The 21,841-nt window shown below is 33.6% G+C and overlaps 1 protein-coding gene across 2 annotated transcripts; it reads left to right on the top strand.

The window, feature by feature from the left end:
• The first annotated feature begins 968 nt into the window (after positions 1-968).
• UNG (uracil dna glycosylase) lies at positions 969-21,423 on the top strand. Of its 2 annotated transcripts, none has more exons than XM_088222145.1 (7): positions 969-1,385; positions 1,489-1,712; positions 3,411-3,569; positions 5,227-5,257; positions 18,291-18,426; positions 18,965-19,048; positions 19,901-20,172. In XM_088222145.1, the coding sequence occupies exons 1-7, from the start codon at positions 1,097-1,099 to the stop codon at positions 19,944-19,946; spliced, it is 969 nt and encodes a 322-aa protein (XP_088078271.1). In that variant the 5' UTR covers positions 969-1,096; the 3' UTR covers positions 19,947-20,172. The 2 variants fall into 2 exon arrangements, with proteins under 2 accessions (XP_088078271.1, XP_088078270.1); XM_088222144.1 differs by lacking the exon at positions 19,901-20,172 and adding an exon at positions 21,048-21,423 and having other exon boundaries at positions 970-1,385.
• The last annotated feature ends 418 nt before the right edge of the window (positions 21,424-21,841 follow it).

Here is a 21,841-nt window from a genome sequence, read left to right as displayed (position 1 = left end):
CATTGCCATACTGTAAAAAATGCTACATTATCTATCACAACTAATTTCCTGTTTGAATCACATTCAATAATTTTATATTCAATTCAACCCAAAATTTTTCAAAGTGCTTCTTTGAATAATTTTAAATAATATAAGGTCAATTTTAAGCTTTCATTATCTAAGTTAATCAAAATAAAAATTTTATTAAGAACAAATAACTATAAATTTAGATAAAATAATATTTGTAAAAAAATAAGCAATTATTTTGATAAGAATTTAAAATAAGATATTTATGACAAAATAGTTTAAATTATTATTTAATTGTCTGTTTAAAAAAGATATAAAAGTAAATAAGTAATTTATTAAAAAACAAACAAAAACTTTAAAAGGCAGAAATAATGACATTTATTTTCTTCTTTCTTTAGTTTACTTTTAAAGTAATTTATTAAAAAGTTAGGAAAAATTTTTAAAAGTAGAAATAATGATATTTATTTTCGTTTTTTTTAATTTATTATTAAAATTTGAATGACTAATGTTGATACGAGAAAATATGTAACTTTCTTAAACATATCATCGAAAAAGAAACTTATATCTTTACATATCTCATACCGAAAGTAAGTTTAAATTCAATTACCTATTTTTATAAGTTAATTTTATATACCATACAACGTGACATTCTCTATTTATCATTCATCACTTTCATTATAGTAAACTCATCCTACTTAATTATTTTTTTACCAAAAAATATATTTAAAAATTTGCCATTTTGTATTATCCAACAATGTTCAAATAAATTTTACTCAAAAAATAAAATAATATTTAGATAATATCTTAATTATTAATATAATTTAGTTAAACTTGATTATTTAAAATTTATGAGGCAGTATAAATCCATACCGAAACTTTCCACGCCTCTTTTACACACGTCACTAATATTTTCTCTTTCACTCACATCTACTTTGAATATTTTATTATTTACTCATTTTCTGGCTCCTAATTGATTGCAGTAGCTCCAGTAGCGCGAAACAAAAAGGCGTAAAGCCAAGGTCCTCGTATTCATTTGCATTCATCTGGGCAATTTTTCCCGCCAAAACTCTTTCTGCAGAGGCAGAGAGTGATGGCTTCCTCCAGAACCCTTATGGATCTATTCCAACCCGCAAAGCGTCTGAAGCTATCCTCTTCGCCGGATCCCTCCAAACCGCAACAACTCAGTCCTTTCAAAGTGGCAAAAACTCTATCTAACTCATTATCCTCCACTCCTGAATCTGAATCTTCCCGGCTCATCCCCGACTCTAATCCTTCCGGCCTTACCCCCGCGCAAAAGTCGCGTATGGAATTCAACAAATTCCTTGCGAAATCCAAGCGTAATATCAAAATCTGCTCACAAAGAGTCGTCAAATCCACAGGTACGCACTCAATTCGCCCATCCTCTTTTAACTTTTAATTCTAAGGTTTCCTCTTTCTTCGCTTTCTTTTGGAATAAACGGGAAATATTATGTGGCTTTGTAGCCGAGGGTGTAGGGTATGTGCGATTGGAAGAGCTCTTGGTGGAGGACTCGTGGTTGGAAGCCCTTCCCGGAGAGCTACAGAAGCCGTACGCGAAGAGCTTGCAGAAATTTGTTGAAAACGAGATCAGCGCTGGCAGGGTGCCGATATATCCACCACAACAGCTTATTTTCAATGCTCTTAACTGTACTCCATTTGATCTAGTTAAGGCTATCATTATTGGCCAGGTATCTGTTCAGTCACTCTTCTTTTACTTCGCGTAAAATCCCATGTAACCCATAATCTTTTTTCTCTAAGATTTTATTATGATATCAGCCTAAATTCTAGCTCATGGTTTTTCTCTAGTTTGACGCTTAGCGTGAGGGAGAGTGTTAAAATCCCACCTTAGTTGTAGTAATCTATGTAATTGTTGAATAATTTTTCTATATATTTCTGAGCTCTGCCTGTTTGGTTGGTCAGCAAGGTGTTGGGAAACAAAATAACAACAAAAGCTAATGGAAGCAAGAAGAATAAAAAAATGTAACGGATATAGGATACGATTGAATTGACAATGCGGATGAAATTTTGGGTTTGATTATGTGTAAAACATTTCCTGTCTGCCAGACCCATTTTTTTTAGTAGAAAAGTATGATCATCTACTCAAAACCACGAGAGTGTAGACCCATATGTAAAGTATCTAAAATCAACCAGTATATCAATTAGATCCCCTAAATCTTTGCCAGTACTAAAATGTGTGACCCATGAACAAAAAATTTCAGGGTAAAATACAATGATGGAGAATAAGATATCCTCCTAGAGCCTTCTAAAAGAAGGATCCAAAGTAAGATACAGTTACAACAATAAACACCAAAAATTAATATATTGTTGCCTCCGAACTCCTATATAACACTGATATAGGCATATTAAAAAATTCCCCATGAGCTTGTGCCCATTAAACAATTAGAAGTGTCTATCCATCCCAGAAACATGGATGTGATAGGTATATGGTCCTAAAAGATTCTTTGATTTCGTTCTATATCATCCGAACATGAAAAGCTCCGTGCCAAAGAGGTTTAGCAGCTTTTCTCACTGCCATTCCTTTGTGACTTGAGCTCATCAAACATCCTTGTTCGCAGTTTCCAAGTCGCTTTGCATTGGAGATCAGTAAAAATTTTGACCCTAATTACATGTCCTTATTCGTTTTATTGCTTGTTTTGTATGCTAATATCTTAAAATCTAACGTGACAAATTTGTGTTCTAGAGATGTTTAGGTTGGCCTTTTGTGCTCAGACTCTTTAGTTTTAGTGTCAAACCCTTGTCAGATACGACAGGGCATTTTTGTGCGTATGGGATTTGTATCTAACACTTGATGTGCATGTTTGGACTTATGATGATGTAGAATTAGAGATTATCATCATGTGAGGAGATGATTATTTGTTCTAATTAGGTTGAAGAAAACATGTATAAATGTGATTATAAGTTGAAGAAAACATGTACAAATGTGACTATCTGTTCTTAAATATCTAAATTTCGGACATTTTTGTGCTAAATACTTGACAAGTTTATAACTTTTAAGTCGTAATTTATTTATTTTTCCATTCTCTACAAAGATTAATTTGCTGTGATTTTTGGTTCTAGGAGGATTTTGTAGGGTATCTTATTCTCTATTTTTGTACTTTTTTCTCCTTTATCTTCTATATATTTCTTATTTTATAAAAAAAAAATCCCATCTTGCTCTTGTTGGGTACCTAGTAATTATATGTCTGATGGATTTTTTGGTGAAAGTTTTAAGAAAAATATTGTTTTGATTCATTTCTACCATTATCTTGTTTAGGGATTGAATTTTATTAGTAATGTCATATTACTTGCTTATTTAGTTTATTCTCCCGTACTTTGATTGTAAATATATATTTTTATGACACCCTTTCCAATTCTCTTCTTGCTAGGACCCTTACCATGGACCTGGTCAGGCAATGGGTCTCTCATTTTCGGTGCCAGAAGGAGTGAAGTTCCCTTCTAGTCTGATGAACATATTTAAGGAACTTAAGCAAGATCTGGGTTGTTCCATTCCATCTCATGGAAATCTGGAGAAATGGGCTGTACAGGTGAAATTGCTTTAATGTTAAACGTTGGAATTGGCATTTTCTTCTGTTTTGTGCAATCATTTTAACCTTTTTAGAAGCTTACTTGTTCTTCTTCTGCTAAAATGGGTCAATATAAAAGAACAGGAAAGAGATATCCAGGTGGTATTGCACTTAGTGGATTTGAGCATGGGTTTAACATTCAGTTACTGCTCTTCAATTAAAACATTCTTACAATTCTATAAATGGCCTCAAAATCAACTGATAGGACTTGGAAATTTAAAGAGCTACTGACATATAAATTGGAGTTAATATCTTAAGTTTGTTTTTTTTTCTTTAAATTTTAAGATATTATCTATGACATGCAATATTCCTAATTCTGATTCTGGAAGAGAATGACTATTATGGAGTTAACCAGATCAATATGGTGCTGAAGCTATCAATTGATGTTCCCAGGCTTTTGACAATCTTATCAAATCACATGGATGGTGTGCATGAATTTATTCCATAATAGCAGAGAATGAATTGCTAATAAAGCTAGTTACCTTTCTAAGAAGGGGGATTTGAGGGTGTATCTTTAGCTTGTATAGCTGGAGAAGGGATATTACCCAGTTATGGTTCCACTAATACTGTCCTGAGTTTAAGGAGGTATTCTGGATCCTATTTCGAGTATTTGCATGAAGTGGCAGCTTTCAAGATTTTAATTTATGCTTTGTGATAAAGTAGATAATAGCTAATACATTCTTAATTGGATGCGATACAAAATAGTGCCTCGGGGTAGATTGTCTTAAATCAGGTTGGATAGCTAATACATTCTTAATTGGATGTGATACAAAATAGTGCCTTGGGGTAGATTGTCTTAAATCAGGTTGGATAGAAACAAAAAGCCTAGTTCTTGTTATATACTTACACTTTCTTCTCAAAAAAAAAAAAAGAAACAACAACTCTAGTTCTTCGTTGTCCTTTTTCCTAGTGATATAGGAATGAGATAAAAGTTAGCATCTTTCTCACAACTAGAGAAGATTTCTTTTTAGGACAACTCAAATCATAAATAATACTCTAGAAGCACATGCATTCCCTTTCAAAGAGACATAAAGAATTTAAGCATTACAAAAAAAAAATCTAATGCACCTAATTTTTCTTGCTAATTTTTGAAGCATTGTAATAATGTCTTCTAAATTTATGGAATTGGCAGATGTTTTTTTCGAAGGTAGCTTGGGAGGATTTTCTCATGTATATATAGGTGATATTATACTTTTACACCATGTATGTTTATTGATAAGGTTAGAACCTTCTATTGAATGAAATACAGTTTCTGTTTTCTTTTTGTTCTATTCTATGAACTAGTTTCATATGATACTTAATATGCAAAAGGAACACGGTAGTTTCATATCGGTCTAGATAGCCTCACTGTAGACAAGGCGCCGCATGGTTTCTTTCAGGGTAACTAGTAACCCTTGTTCGTCATGCAAAGGGATTGGGAAGACTTATTGGATTGATGTTTTGCATATTTCTCTGTTTTGGATTTCTTTCTTATTTTTCGGAGGATGTATTATCCTCCCACTATTTTGTACTCTCTTTCTCTCTCTCTAAATAATGTGTTCTTTTTCCATAAAAAAAATGCAGATTAGGTTGCAACAGTTGTTCTTCTCTCTTTGATGTAAATTTTATTTTATTTCAGGGTGTTCTCTTGCTCAACACTGTTCTTACAGGTAATATCCTTGATAAAACTCACTTGCAATCTATATCCTCACTACATTATCCAATGGGGAGCTTGGTAACTTATTTCATGGTTTTAAAACTCAGAAGACAATTATGGTTAAACATTTCAGAAGGGTTCCTTCTTAAAAAGAACACAAGATTTCCTATGGAAGAGTTGTTTTCGAAATAAAGTTTCCTGTTGAAGAATATGTGATGAGAAATAAATTAATGCAAGTATTGGTTGGATTTCAATGTACTTTGTTTCTCACTGAAATATTACAAAGATAATTTTCTTTATTGTCTAAAGTTATAACGCATAATAAGGGATCAAATTAAGCAACACTACCTTTTAGAGACTAAGCAATGTTTTAAGGAAGCAATAATAGTCTGAGGAAGCAAACCAGGAAATAAAGAGTGGGCAACTAATCCAGAATCAAGTCGTAAACTCTGAAATCATTTATAGGACTTCAAAGAACTTCAGAGTTTTCAAGCAGATAAGGGCTTTGGTCTATTTCAGGTTGAGAAGTTTTGTTTGTTAGTAAATATGGGAATAGACAGGGACCATTGGCTGAAAATATTTCCATTTATTTCTAGAACATTATAGTTTACATGTAAATATTTCTTGCTTCATTGACTTGGTGTCTTCAGTACTTTAGGTAGTATTTACTGAATCCTCTTTGATTCAATGACCAAGAAACTAATTGATGTAGATAAGGAAAAGAAACCTTTTGAGAAGTTTTATTTCAAAAGGAATTGGAAGATTTGATTTTCGTTTCTAGCTCCTTTCTATTATAGCGTTTTACTTAATTAGTTTTTCCCATTAAGTAGATTACCCTGATTTTTTTTCCTGTTCAGCAGATTCCCTAGCTTAGTTGTTTGGTAGACCATTCATATGATTATTAGACAAACAATTAGATGTTGATTTGAATTTTAAGATTCAAGATTTCTTTTTAAAAATTTCTCTAAATATAGTGTTCAAACTCTTGACCTATCGTTAGTTGGTATTAGAGTCTAAGTGGGTGTTTGAGGCGCCTGTAACTTGTGTTATGAGTTTTAAAGATTTTATTAAAATAGATGATTAGTACAAACGTTTTTAGTTAAAAGTTGATTGGTGTTTGACAAAGATAACTTGAAAAATAGATATAATAATAACTAGAACAATTAAATAGGAAAATAATAATAAAATAAAATTTTTAACTAAATAAGAAAGAAAATTCCTAAAACAATAATAAAGTTATTTTAATCGTTCCTAATAAGCTAAATATAGTTAATACTACATAAAAATACAGTTATATTAATATTTCATTATGGTGAGATATGTTAGTTCTAGAATATTTTTATTTTGCATTGTTGTACGATTTTGTTTGCTAAAATAAAATTGACCAAGTTAGCTAAGAAGTGTTGGTGGGTTATCCAATATCAATCTAGGTCAATATCTCAAAATAAAATTAATTAGGATCCTTGAATTTAGTTTCTCCAACCCTCGCCCTATAATCGTCATTTCTATTGCGTTCCATTTAAGGGATTCTCTTAATGAATATTACGGGCCTTACATTTAGTGTTATAACTATTTATTGAAATTTTTTTAGATGAAAAAAAACTTAAATTTTCATTTAATAAAGAATTAACAACTTAATGTGCTTTTAAATAGACTTACATATAACTAATTTTTTGAATATTTTTGAAGAAAAAATATACTACTTTTTTTATTTCTTATTCTTTGTATTTACACTTAAGATATATATAGAGAATCATCCTTATTGTAGGAGGATTCTAGTTACATGATGTTATTTTATTATTAGAATTCTAATAATGAAATATCCTATTTAATATAATATCCTACTTAATAGGGAACCTTTATTAACACTCCTCCTCAAGTTGGTGCAAAAATATCATACATGCCCAACTTGCAAATTAGGTTTTGAAGAGATTTATTACATAATCCTTTAATGAAAATATCTGTCATTTGATTATCAAAAAATACATGATATAAGTATATGGAGCCATCAATCACTTTTTCTTTTATAAAGTGTCGATCAATTTCAATGTGTTTTGTCTTGTTACGTTGAACTGAACTATGAGCAATGTTAATGGCTGCTTTATTGTCACAAAAAAGGGATAGTTCTTTTCTTTAAGTAGTTTTAATTCACTTATTAGGTTTTGCAACTATAGTAATTCAGGATCAAAGAAGAGTGACCTCACCCCCATGATGTTTGATAAATAAGGTATGATTAATATTGTTTTGTTGATATCCAAAAGAGATCATAACTTTTTTAAACATTTCAAACCATACTCTTGGAGATTGCTTCAATTAGTATAAGACTTTTAATTTACAAACTTTTCATTGCATCATTTCATCTTCAAATTCAAGTGGAATTTTCATGTATACATCTTTCTTTAAGTCTCCATGGAGAAATATATTTTTTGTATTAAATTGTTGTAGATTCCACTCAAGATTAGTTGCATAAGATAGAAATATTAATTGTGTTCATTTTCACAACATGTGCAAAAGTCTCATGAGAGTTAATTTTATAGGTATGAGTAAATCTTTCAGTCATCAATCTAGTTCTGTACCTTTCAGTCAATCTGTTTGTTTTGCATTTTATAGTGAACAATCCATTTACACCCATCTTCTTTCTCTGTGGAGGTGAAACAAGTTTTTATATTTCCTTTTTTGTCAATGTTTTTATTTATTCAGTCATGATTTTCTTTCACTTAGGATCTCCTAAAGTTTCTCTCAAATCCTGTAGAATAGATACAGAGATAATAAATAAGACAAAAACTCTATAGGAAGGAAATAGAGAGTCATAGGCAACAAAGTTAGATATAAGATGCTTAATGCAAGTAATCTCTCCCTTTTTAATAGCAATAGGTTTATCTACTAAATCATAAGAGAAAGATAACTCATCAGTATCTTCTGGAACCAGAGAAGATTCTTGACCTGGGACAGACTGCATGATGGTTTTTTATGATTTATCTCTCCTTGAATACCTTTTCAAGTCTGATTTATTCAGACGTTCAACATTTTCTTTTTGAGTAAGACCTTCTGCAATAGAACTGTCCCCTTGAATATGACTGTCAAGTGTTACCTAATTTGGTATCACATTTTCCTTCTCACTCTCCTCCTGAAGAGATGTTGGGTTTGAGTTAAAATAAGATTCGATTTTTCTAAATGTAACATCCATAGTTATAAAGTATTTTGTAGACAGTGGATGATAAAACTTGTAATCTTTTTAGTTAAAAAAATATTTAACAAATACACACTTAAGAACTCTAGGTTCTAGCTTATCTACATTTATAGCATGAATAAAACATACACATTCAAACACTTTTGGAGAAACAATGTATGAATTTTTTCCTTGCAAAATTTTCATATGACTTTTAAAATTCAGGATTCGTAAAGATATTTTATTGATAAGATAAACAACTGAGAGAACTACATCTGTAGCGCGCGGAAAGGAGGAGGAAAAAAAAAAAAAAAAAAAAAAAAAAAAAAAAAAAAAAAAAGGGGGGGGGGGCCACGTCAGCAGGCCCGATCAGCAGTCCCGGCCAACCGGGGCCTGCCACGTGGCAACAGTTACCAAGCAAGCATCGGCATGACCCCATACGAGGCGCTATACGGGCGTCCGTGCAGGTCACCGATTTGTTGGGAGGAAGTGGGCGATAGAAGATTGTTTGGCCCGGATTTAGTGGAAGAAACTACGTCCAAGATAGTTAAGATCAAGAAGAACATCCAGACAGCTCAGAGTAGGCAAAAGAGCTATGCTGATACCCGGAGGAGAGACCTGGCCTTTGAGAAAGGTGACCGGGTGTTTCTTAAAGTCACCCCCTTCAAGGGAATTAGTAGGTTCGGCAGAAGGGGAAAATTAAACCCCAGATACATTGGACCCTTTGAAATCTTAGACAAGATTGGTACCACTGCCTACAGACTTGCACTGCCCCCTGAGCTCTCCCGGGTTCACAATGTGTTTCATGTATCTATGCTGCGCAAGTACAATCCGGACCCTTCTCATGTCGTGGCTCATGAACCGCTTTCACTCCGAGAGGACTTGTCTTATGAAGAAGTACCGGTCAGTATCACGGACCGAGAAAGCAGAATACTCCGTAACCGGAAAATATCATTTGTAAAAGTCTTGTGGCAGAACCACACGCCTAGGGAGGCGACTTGGGAGCTGGAATCAGAATTTAGGGCCCAATATCCTCATCTGTTTGATCAAGAGTAATGAGGCAAATTTGGAGACCAAATTTCTTTATGGGGGGGAGAGTTGTAGCGCCCGGAAAGGAGGAGGGAAAAAAAAAAAAAAAAAAAAAAAAAAAAAAAAAAAAAAAAAAAAAAAGGGGGGGGCCACGTCAGCAGGCCCGGTCAGCAGTCCCGGCCAACCGGGGCCTGCCACGTGGCAAGATCGCGTCACTCCAAAAGGAGCCACGTTGGCGATCCGCGTGGGTGCGATCCGACGGCCCAGATCAATCGCGCGATCGGACGGCCCAGATTCAAACGCACGGACGGCCCAGATTCAATCAAAAACGAACGGCCCAGATTAAAACGAAATGAACGGCTGTGATCAAAAGGCAAGGGGTTATAAATAGAACCCCCACACCAGACCACAAACCCTAGCCGCCAGCTGCTCGCCGGAGAAGACGAACCAGAGGCCGACCGCCGCCACCCGCCGCCACTCGCCGCCGCACCGGGGAAATTTCCGACCGCCGATCGAGGTAAATTTCATACCCCCGACTCGTTTTTCTCCACTGATTCCTCCTATGGCCAAATCGAAGCCGAAATCCCGGCCAAACGGCCGGAATACGCGGCCGAAGCCCAGCGGCGCCGCCGCGCCCGCTCTCGGTTTTTGCCTCCGACGAGGCCCTTCCCGGCCTCCGTTCGATGCAATTTTTATATCACCGTGATCACCATTCTTTTCTCTACAGGTTGACCGGAGCCGAATCACCAAAACACGAACCTCGCTGGAGAGCCGCTGCACCCGAGAGCGCCGCCGCCGGTAAGCTCCGTTTTTCCGTGATTTTTTGGCCCCCCGAGGGCCCTAGGGTTGTTTTCTGACAAGGACCAATGCGAGTGTGGCCGAATTCGGCCAAAAACGGCCGAAAACAGTCAACTCGAGGCGACTCGCCGCCGCCAGCGGCGGCGCCGTCGCCGGAGCACGGCGGAGCCGCCGTGCCGGAGTTGCGATTTGGGCCGAAAGAGGTCCTGGGCCTAATTTGGATTTTTTTTGGAACACGTGCAGGTACTGTTAGCGTGTTTCAGTTTCCCGGGAAAAATTCAGGAAAAATTAGGGACAGCCTGCAGGCGCACTGTGAATCGTATTCGGATCCCGAAAACAAGTAAGGACCCCTCACCCTATTTCCTATCACGGTATTAAAGTTCAAAATGATAAAACGGTATTTCTTGAATTAACGCATGTGTGAAATTGCTTAAGGTTGCTAATGGAGCCCGAGTCTAGTGTGATTAATGATTTACTGTTGTTTGGCATGTTTTACACTGTTTTACAGCTTTAAATGCATTATGGGGTTTGATGTGTTCATTTTATAATTTCGAATGCATATATTACTGTTTTATTAATTATGGGTTGAATGACTGAAGAACTGATACTGTATGTTGTCTGTTCGGCATGAATTACGATTTGCTTGTTTAAATGTGAATTGATGATGCTTATTGAGGAAAAAGGGAAATGAAACATTGTATAGATTGGTAATTGTATGATGGGGACAGCCTGACTAGATATCCTGGGAGATGGTGGACGGACCGGGTCCGTAGGGAACCCTACCGGGATTGTGGTCTCACATGCCGGACGGGGCATGGAGATCTTATGGTTTTGGCGCCCATACCGGACGGGGTATGGGGACGGCCCGTTTCACCCTCATACCGGACGGGGTATTGAGGTTTATGGTTTTGGCGCCCATACCGGACGGGGTATGGGGACGGCCCTGGAAACTTATTATGAATGTTAAAGGTTAACGGGTAGCGGGACCCCTAGGGACCCCCATGGATACTAGTAGGCTGGTAAATGAGAAAATGATATGTTGTATAATGATTGAATTATAAAAGGCGTGATAAGTGCTATGTTTTACAGCTTATATTATTCCATGATTGTGATAATGTTATTATTTTTCTTATATTGTTTTCATAAATTCCACCGAGGTAAGTGGATGGTAAAGGTTTTCATGTTAATAAACGAGTTTATTGTAAATTATGCTCCATTGGTCTTTTTGTGGTTTTCTACCCACCTTTATCTCCGTGACGGTGAGATATCGTGATGTTCTTACTGGGCTAGTGTAGCTCACTCCTTAATTAACCATTTCAGATCAGGAAGACATGGTTCCCGAGCCCGTTCCGCAGGAGGACGACGAAGGGGATGCCTAGAGACTCTGTAGTCATACGCATAGTTTATTTTCGAGTTTTCTTTCTTAGTTAGTTTAACCTTTTATATTTTAAGTACGTTTTTTTGGGTTTTTTTTTCGTGTAAGGGGTGTTAACTGAAATTTTGATTTCGCTTCCGCATTCGATATATTTAAATACTCATTTCTTTTTTAATATTTTCCGGGGCTGTTACAACATCTCTCCATTAACTTTTTGGTAGATTCATAGAGAATATTAATGACCTACTTACCTCCAATATGTGTTTTTTTTTTTCAGCAATCTCATTTTGTTCACTAGTGTAGACACAATTTGTCTGATGAATTATCGCATTTGAATCCAAGTAGGCGCGGAACCCACTATCCATATATTCTGTATTATTGTCAGTTATCACAATATTAACTTTAGCACTAAACAGTGTACATATCATTTTGTGGCATGATTGAAAGTATGAAAATACATCACCTTTTGGTTTTTAACAAATAAATTTATGTTAATCTAGTACGACAGTAAATAAAAATAACAAACTATGTATAAACAGATAAAAAGATATTCTGAGTAGGTAGACACATAAGAGTGAATAGTCATAAAAGGATCAGTACTTATATTATTACTTAAATGATAGGAGCTCATTTTATGTTTGATAAGTTCACATGCATCACAAAATAAAGAATCTGTGGAAGTTCTTTTAAAAAAATTATAATATAATTTTTTTAAACAAAAAATAAAGGATGTTCCAATCATCAGTGTCATAGCAGTATTTTCATATTGACTTCCTTATTCCCAATGGTGGCTTGATTCCTAATTAAGTTATGGTTTTTATTCAAGATATATAAGGTATCTTGTAGTCTACCAGTGTCAATCATTTTTCTAATTTGAAAAATTTAAAAGATGTAATAATCAGAAAAAATTTAATTTCACAAATGAGATTTCTAATGATGTAATTAATAGATAATTTTTTTTTTAAAAACTAGATATATGTAAAACTGAAAATAGTATAATAGTAGGGATACTATTAATAGAACCTGTTTCAGACACGGAGTGTATGACCCATTTACTATACGAACATTTTTCCCTTAAGTACAAGAAGAATATGTTAGAAATTATTTAGAAGAGTCTGTCATATGTCTGTTAGTTTCAGAGTTTATAATTCAAGTATCAGGAGTGGAAATAGGAAGGAGATGAGCAATATTTGATTTTACCATATTTGATATACCAATAGTTGATGAAGAGTTAAGTTGAGCTAGAAGGCGCTTCAGGTTTTGAATCTCTTCTATTGAAAAAACTCCAACGGATGGTGAGATAGGTTGATGCAGAACCGAAGAATCAAAAATTACATGCAGAATTCTACATATACATTTAATATAAATAATTCAGAATGTTAAACAAATCCTCCCTACCAAACTCACAATTAGCCTGTAATTGAAAACTTGAGTGATGAGGATGAAAGAAGTAAGAATGAATAAACACCACAAGATAACTTGATAAATTAATTCAATTCTTAATGCAACAAGAAGAATAAGAATTCTCCCTTGTCAAAGTTCTATTAAAGGTAATAAAATTTATTCAATAATCGAGGTCTGTCATATTACATTGAAAAAAAGATATTTATAGTTTAAAACATCTAAATTTTGCCAAAAGTTCATAATTAGATGATGTAGGAAAACATGAACAAAATTTCATTATTTATGAAATGATTTAGGGAAACATAGTATTAAATAACATAAGAAAGCATGATATTAAATAATGTAGGAAAATATGGTATTAAATGATATAGGAAAACATAGTATTGCATAGTGTAGGAAAATATGAACAAAATTTAATTATCTAAAAAATGATCAAAATGATCCTAAACATTCATTCTAATTCTGTTTACACACTTGGACGAAATTAATAATTTTCTTTGGCTCATTTAATTATTCAAACAGTCCACATGTATTAAGTTCTTATTGTATCCATCTTGGTACAAAGACTTGTAATGTATGTTTTAGCATCTTGGCTTGAAATCTTGTGATTGGACCAGTTAGCATTGTAATATCTTCGTCATGCTTCTCTTTGTGTGATCTACTAATGCCTTTTGAACCAATGTCTGTATAAAAGATGTTTCTCTAACTTTAACAAAATTTGCTTGAACTCTCGTGGTTCCATCTCTCTAGTGCGTTTTGGCCTGTTATAATAATCACACTTCCGCATATCTCTAAATTGGTCAGATTGAGTAAGTAATCCAACCTTAGCTGGTATAATGTGAAATATGACATTTTTTTTATTTTCTTCTTACTAAACATAAGATTAAGTTTATTTTAATGAAGGAAAATGATCCTTATTAAGCACTTGGACTTGTATTTGATCATATTTGGTGTTAAGATCAGTTAAAAAATTATAAATCTGCTTTCTAAAATTTGATTGTATCTGTAGGACAATCTCCCTAAAACTTTTGATACTAGTATAATTTTTGTCATAATCCATTTAATTTAGAAAAATATTGTGAAATAGTCGTACCTCCTTACTTTGTGCCATGAACTTTATTCCGAAGTTCATAAATTTGGAGGTCATTACCCACTTGTAAATTTATAAGAGACGCTGCATTTTATATTTTTTTGGCAGTATTAAGCAACATATATATTCTAGTAATGGGGGGTTGTGTGGAATTCATGAGTTATGACATTACGAATGAGCTCTCAAAGTCCCATCTATTATATTCTAAACTATCAACATTTGCTTTCTTCATCTCACTAGTAATGTAACTCTGCAATCCTCTATATTTGATAAATAATAAATAAGATTTTGATTAAGATAATTAGGTCTATCAAGTTTTACGGGATTGATTTGTAATGAAGGGTTATCGAAACTAGCAACACTCACCTTTTTTGTTTATATTGTTTTAGAATGCTAAAGACAAGAAGAACAATACTCAATAATAAAAAATAAACTTTTTAATATGCACCAAAAGGGGCAGAAAAGGATAGAAAAAATTGGAATCAGATCTTGCTCGACTCCCCTAAAAAATGACTCGGCTCAAAATACGGCTTAGTTGAAAAACGACTCAGTTGAAAAACGGTTCGACTCAACAACAGCTCAACTCATGTTGAAATCGGCTCGGCTCATAAGCTTAGAGCGGTTTGACATAGTGCGACTATAAAAAATTCTTGCGTGCGGTGGAAGAGGAAGATTGGTGCGCGGCAGATTAGGGCAAGTCCGCGTGCATCTGTGTGATGCAAAAGGTCAGCGAGTCGCGGCCAGCGGCTTTGTGTGATGCTGATCTCTCAAACTATGCCTCTCAGTCTCTCTAGGTGCGAAGAGGGTGATCCCTTTCTCTTGGTGTGATCAGATCGACGTGGAGAAGGGAGGCGTAGCTTGGGTGCATGTGGTCACATGGCGAAGAAGAAACTGGCTGCTTTCTCTCTTCCTCTAATCTGACCTCTCTTCCCAGATTTGGCTCTCTTCCTCTGATCTGGCTCTTTTTAAGGTTTTTAGGGTTTGAAGAAAACTCTAAAATTAAAATTTTAAAACAGATTTATTTTATTATGATACCATTACGATTTTTGAAAAAACAATATACTGCTTTTTTATTTCTTATTTTTTGTATTTACATTTAGAATATATATATATAAGGAATTATTCTTATTGTAGGAGGATTCTAATTACATGATATTACTTTATTATTAGAACTCTAAATAACGAAATATCATATTTAACGTAATATCCTACTTAACATGGAACTCTTATAAACTTTTCCTAAAAATAATATAGCACTAACTTATGATATTTAAAAGATAAATATGAATTATATTTTCTAAAAAATAAACTCCCACTAGCTATATGATATTTAAAAAATAAATATGGATAAAAACTAATTGAAAGATAAACTCTATTTGAATTCAAATTAATAAATAAAATAAATTATAGTTCTTGTATGAATCACATGTCTTAAATTTATCTTGTTGGAGTACCTCTCTCTAATATGTCTTGTTTTCTTTTTATTTTGAAGTACTTCTTTTCGATTGTTGATGCACTACTCATCAAAATTTACTATTTCTCTTGCATTTTTCTTCATTGTGACTCTTTGATTGAACCGCAGTTGGATAAGGTGGCAATGGTAGGAGTTCACCATCATTTGCAGCCAAATCCAACAAATAAAAGAATTGAAAATATGTTTGTAGTTTCAGAGTTTATAATTGATCATTTTTCCTTATGAAAATGGAAGGTGAAACCAAAGAAAAAATGCTTGAAGTCATATTTAACGTAAGGAATTTATTTGTTTTCTCTTTATATTTTTTCCTCACAGAACCATAATCAAGAAAAGTTCTGATATCATTTGTTGGAATTTTTTTAGGTGAAGAAAACTTGAATTTTCATTAACTCAAGAATTAACAACTATATGTGCCTTTAAATAGGATTACATATAAATTAATCTCTTAAAAATAAGATACCACTAACTATCCGATATGTAAAAGATAAATATAAATCAAATTTACTAAAAAAATAAAGTCTTACTAACCACATAATTTAATTAAAAGATAAAACTTATTTGAATTCACACTAACAAATAAAATAAATTATAATTTATATATTAATCTTTAACACTATTAGCATCAAGGATGAGTTACATTTCGTTTTTCTCAATTTACCCTTACATTGAAGCAATCAGGCTTTTCCTCGTTTTGAATATGAGGATCAAATAGCCATAGAGTATTCAGGTGATGAAGAAGATGATGGTCGTGAGTTATTGAACAACTTGCAAATAAAGATGTTGTCGAGCAGGAGATAATGATAAATGGAAGTGAACTAGCATGTTCATTGCATTTATGAAGTGTTTGTAGAGATCACACAAAAATAGTTATTGAGCTGGTGGTACTACCATGAAGTGGGTCTTAAGGGTACATTGAACATCATCCTCAACTTTTTAGGGTTAATTGGTTAGACTTTACTTGTAAGTGAAAGATGTCTAGTATCAATCCAAATGGATGATTATGTTGACGAGATATTTTTGGATGTTCAGCCCATGAATTTTTTAAAAATGGGAAAAGTCTCATGTTGTCACTCTTGATGAGCTGCCTAATTAATTACTTTTCATAAGAGACATCCAACATGCTATTAGTCTTGTCCCTAAACTCTAACTTTCTGATCTTCCATATTATATGATGAACGCAAAGGTGTGTTTCGTTAAATAGACAACTGGAAGAACTTTTACTAAAGGGAATTGTTGGACATAACCTTACTCCTTGCTTTATTCCTGTGCTTTTAAACCATAAAAGATTGGACTTGGAGAATGTGTGTGGGCTAGTGCCAGTAGTCAGATCACTATCAAATATCAATTTCCTGTTCCAGTTAGACATTTTGGCAAGTTTTAGTTTGTTTCCCAAAATAGATTTATGTAGCGGATACATCAAATTCTCATTAGACTAGGGTATGACTGGGACAGCCATTTAAGACTCAAATGGATTCTTTGAGTGGTTGATCATTTTGTTCTGGTTGGGCAACATTCATATTACTATGTCCTGTGATATGCATCATTACTAATTTAGATCATTGTATGCAATAATTCCTATCAAACATCTGGTAGTAAGCTGGGGATCCTAAGCTTTGCGTAGATGGGATCATCTTATTCTCTATATTGCTATTTGAAGCCATAGTTACTAACACCCAAAAAGAAAGCCTCACAAACAAAAAATTGTTTGCAAATCCTGCTGGAATAGAGCGCTTAGTTTTCAAAAGATTATTATATGAACTATACCATTCACTACCCAATCACCATAAAACCAGTTCAACCAAAAACCCTGGGAAGACACATTGTAGAGAACTACTCAAGTCAATTAGGAGCATGTTGGAGTCGATCACCAGAGCTAAGAACAAGTGGCATATAAGCTTTATGTGCCTGCAATCAATAGCACGTGAAAAGTAGGACACTTGTTAGACCATTGGCAAGGAGGTCCCCAGGAGCCGGAAAGATTGAATTTAGGTGGATGCACAGAAACTGATTTCTGTAAATGTTAACTAGCTTTATTCTCTCATAGAGTTCTGGAATGAAAGAGTGTTTGTCACCAGCACATTGTTTCTCTTTTTTCTAACCAACCATGCTATGATACAATGTTGGAGAAAAAAGCTTAATTTTACTATATATTATGAAACCGACTGTTTGCCACCTCTATATATTTATATAAATATTTACAGGGATCTCTCTGCCAAGAGAAGGAAATATATGGATTCCTATGTGAAGAAAAGGAAATAATTATGAAAGAAACACTTGGCTATATAAGTAAGACCTGCACTAGGAAATAATCATATAGGAAATATATTCTATATTGCAACAATCATGACTTGGAGAAAATGTTTCGTTGTGTAGAGAGTAATAAGTCTCAGAATGCATAATCTTGAGTTGTTGCTCATGACTCATCTTTTTTGTTTTGGTTGATTATGTAAAGGCAAAACAGTGTATATAGCTTGCATGTCAAACCTTATGGTTCATCTTACTGATGTTTCTTCTGCACTTGTATTTAACAGTCATGTGTCTCACCTTAACTCTTAACGAATGCTAAGAGTTAAAACAGTACTTGTGGAGACGAAGCGACAACTTTACACTAAAAATTATGTGTTGTTCATTTCCTTTGGTTCTGGAACAAGGTATTCCTTTTGTGTTTTATTTGTATTACCTGATTACTTTGATTTTTCCTGTTCAGTTCGCCATCATCAGGCTAATTCTCATGCAAAGAAAGGATGGGAGCAATTTACAGATGCTGTTATTAGAAGTGTTTCACAAAAGAAGGAAGGAGTTGTCTTCCTCCTTTGGGGAAATTTTGCTCAAGATAAATCAAGGTTTTTCGCTGATGTTGTTAGCTTTATTTTTTGTCAAGAAAATATTCACGATCAACCCTCATTGTCCTAAAACCGAGAGATTTCCCTACAACTGAAACATCTATCTTCTCCTCCCCCATCTTTCCCATAATTTCTTCCAAGAATTTGTACATTTCACTTTTGGTTATGCCATTGTATATGAATTGACATTTAAAAGAATCATGCAACTGCATTGTTACTGGAAATCTATGGGAAGGAGATGAGCAGATGCTTGACAAACCTATATATATTTGCCTCACAAGTACTTAAGCAGAAAGAAAGATGTGACAAGTTTTAGGTCAATTGAATAAGTTCTTTTATTAAATATTTAAGGATATTGGTTGCCTGCTATTCCACTGTTGAGCTTCCCTATAAAAGACAACTAGATTTTTGAATGCTAGGCAAATATCTAAAAAAAGGAAGATATTCCACTCCAACAACATAAGAAAAATTCAAAAATAAAAAATATTTTTTTAAAACTATCTTGGAACAAATTACTTACTGGGAAGACTCTTTGCAGGTTGATTGATGAAAGAAAACATCACATACTCAAAGCTGCGCATCCTTCTGGATTGTCTGCAAACAGAGGGTTTTTTGGCTGCAGGTTAGTTTGATTTCACGGGCACCCATTGCATTCACTACTCACGAACGAAGACATGTAGATACATGCATTGTCTAGAGATAAGGTTGAATGATTTACAAAGATATTCTCTTGAATTAAATATAATTACAAGAATATTCTTATTTTATTTTGCTACATTAAAAAAATGTCCTCTTTTTGCAATTTCTTAAGCTCTAGATTAAGAACTTTGATAGGTGTATCCACCATTTACTAATGTGACATTATCTAATATAATTATGAGATCAATAGTTTTTCTGAAGTTTAGTTAAAAGGTTACCAATTGAATGTTTAAATTTCTAATAAAAAATAAGAGAACGTTTTTTGAAGAAGAAAAAGTATATATTACTAAAGCACCAAGGGGATACCATCTTAATAAAAAAAAATGATGAAAATTTTCTATTAAAGAAATTTTTTGTCATTATCATTGTTATTAGTTTTAAAAGTTATTTACATTTTATAGGTTTATTTAGACATTATAATATTTTAGTTTCCTTTTAGTTAGCTTTTAAATATTATAGGGCTTGTAATCTTTTAAATTTCTTCTTTTATAATTCTCCATATTAGTTGTAGTTAATGCCTCCATAAAGGTTAATAGTTATCAACAAAAAGAATGGACAATGACGAATTAAGAAATTCCTTATTAGGGTTTTATTCCCTTTTATCTCTCTTTGTGTTCGTCTTTTTTTTTTAATACTCCTCTCTAATCTATCGGTTCAGTCTATTTCTTTCCATGTATCTCGTATTGATCTCTAATTTCTGTTTGTGTACCTTTATTCTTCAGTTTCTCACCTAAGTTTTCTCTATTTGAAATTCTTCTTAAATCACTAATGGCAGCTCAAGAAATATTGGCTTCTGCTCAAGTTGTTTTTGTTCATGCTGATGACGTTTAGCAATTTCCTCCTTTCAATAACCTTGTTCCACCTCATGCTACTATTGAAAGGTTTTCCTCCATGATGACACCATTTAACAGATTTATCGGGAATTTCATTTTGCCTCATTGATTTTATGATCCCGTGAAACATATTAGTTAACCTTCAATGTCTCTATGACGATTATGGAAAGCCTTGACTTTTTAAACATTTAAAGAGCATGTTTGAGTCTTTCTATCTTGATGTTTCACTACTTCAAAACTAGAGATCAATTTTTGCCAAGTTGGCTAGAATGATGCTTACCAAAATCTTAATTTGGAAAAAATGGCAAGCCAAAATAAGCGAGGTGCAAACATAACAATTTCACCACGAAGGAGCCTTTTAGCATCCAACTCTAATACCAGTTTATGATTACCATCAAAGGAGCATTAGAGTGGTTAAGATGCTGAAGGAGACTCATATTTATTAACCACCCAATTGTTGAGGTTTTTCAAAGGATTCATAACCCACACCCTTTCTAGAAGAATATGAGAAAAAGTCAATCACAGTTGCGTCTTTCCCTCTAGCAAGAGAGAACACACTGGTGAAGAAGGGCCTCATCACCACACTGAACATCATGCCAGAAGCTTAGCCTATGCGCCAATCCTCGTCTTGGTACAATCCAAGAATTCACTCCAGCCAGAACTAGTATTCTTCTACAGGCCTGAGGCATGTGGACCTCTAGACTGGATGGTTTTCTACTTCTCTTTTGAATCACAAAGTTGGCCCTAATCACCTTCTGAAAGGCTACCTTACATTCTGAATTTATGTTGAACTATAATATATTTATGTTGGTTCAAGTTTAATTTTTTATGTAATTTTGGCATGCTTATTTATTACAGAACTGCACATCTAATAACTAACTACTGGTATAATATAGCGGGCAGTCTGAAATTGGCAATGGATTTTGACAATTCATGATAATGTTTGGAGGAATTTGACATTGGTACATTATATTGTGATAGCATAACATTTTCCCATTTGTACTAATGTTCCATAGATTGTAGAGAAGAAATTGAAAATTGTTCATGTAGCTATATCTATTTATTTTAGTTGTTCCCATATTTTGACAGGCACTTTTCTCGCACAAACCAGCTTTTGGAGAAAATGGGAATCATCCCCATAGATTGGCAACTTTGAAATTGGAAGGACCCGTCTTTGGGATGTTGTAGTTGATTTTTGTGAATGGGAAAAGAGTTCTCTTCTTTAGATCTCCTAGGAAGGCAAGTCATTAAGCTTTCTTTTTGTAAACTCATCTTCAACTGGATAAAAAACAAGTGTCTCTGATAGATGCTCGAGTAGTACACGACTCAATTGGTCCTTACATATATATATCTATATATATATATATATATGTAGGGCAAAAGTGATTTTGTTTATGCTTTGCCATTTTAATGTGGCAGGCTCTTTTGGTTGGCAATGGAGATGGCTAGCAGAAATTCTTTGATAGTTGCATTATATATATATATATATATTCTGAAAATTCTTGCATTTTATCTTTTAATATGTCGTAATCAGTCAACGAAGAAAAAAGTCAAAATAACATTATGAAGAATTATAGGTACACATTAGTATTTTATTAAAAATATAATACAAATTTCATTATATAAATTATATTTGTGGGTTAAAATTTTTAATAATATTAATTAGTTTGCACTAAATGATATTTAGGATTATAAGTTCTAGTTGTATTAATTTGACATTTTTATACAAAAAATAAAATTTTTGAAAGAGAAATAGAAGAAAAGAAATAATGAATGTAGAACACTTTGTAATTAACCAAAGAGCTTATTTTTGTTCTCGTCCATATTTAAAAATCAGTTGTGAATTTTCTTTTATGTAATTTCGCTGCATACTATATATATAT

The sequence above is a fragment of the Carica papaya genome, chromosome 6 (genome assembly GCF_054855325.1).
Source record: "Carica papaya isolate Zhongbai chromosome 6, ASM5485532v1, whole genome shotgun sequence".
Classification (NCBI taxonomy): domain Eukaryota; kingdom Viridiplantae; phylum Streptophyta; class Magnoliopsida; order Brassicales; family Caricaceae; genus Carica; species Carica papaya.
Note: the sequence above shows the minus strand (reverse complement) of the source record. Positions and strands in the feature narration are given on the sequence as shown.

Coding starts and splice junctions, on each gene's coding strand:
- UNG (XM_088222144.1), top strand. CDS start 1,097: ATGGCTTCCTCCAGAACCCTTATGGATCTATTCCAACCCGCAAAGCGT. Junction 1,713..3,410: donor AGGCTATCATTATTGGCCAG/GTATCTGTTCAG, acceptor TCTTCTTGCTAG/GACCCTTACCATGGACCTGG. Junction 19,049..21,047: donor AGAGGGTTTTTTGGCTGCAG/GTTAGTTTGATT, acceptor ATATTTTGACAG/GCACTTTTCTCGCACAAACC.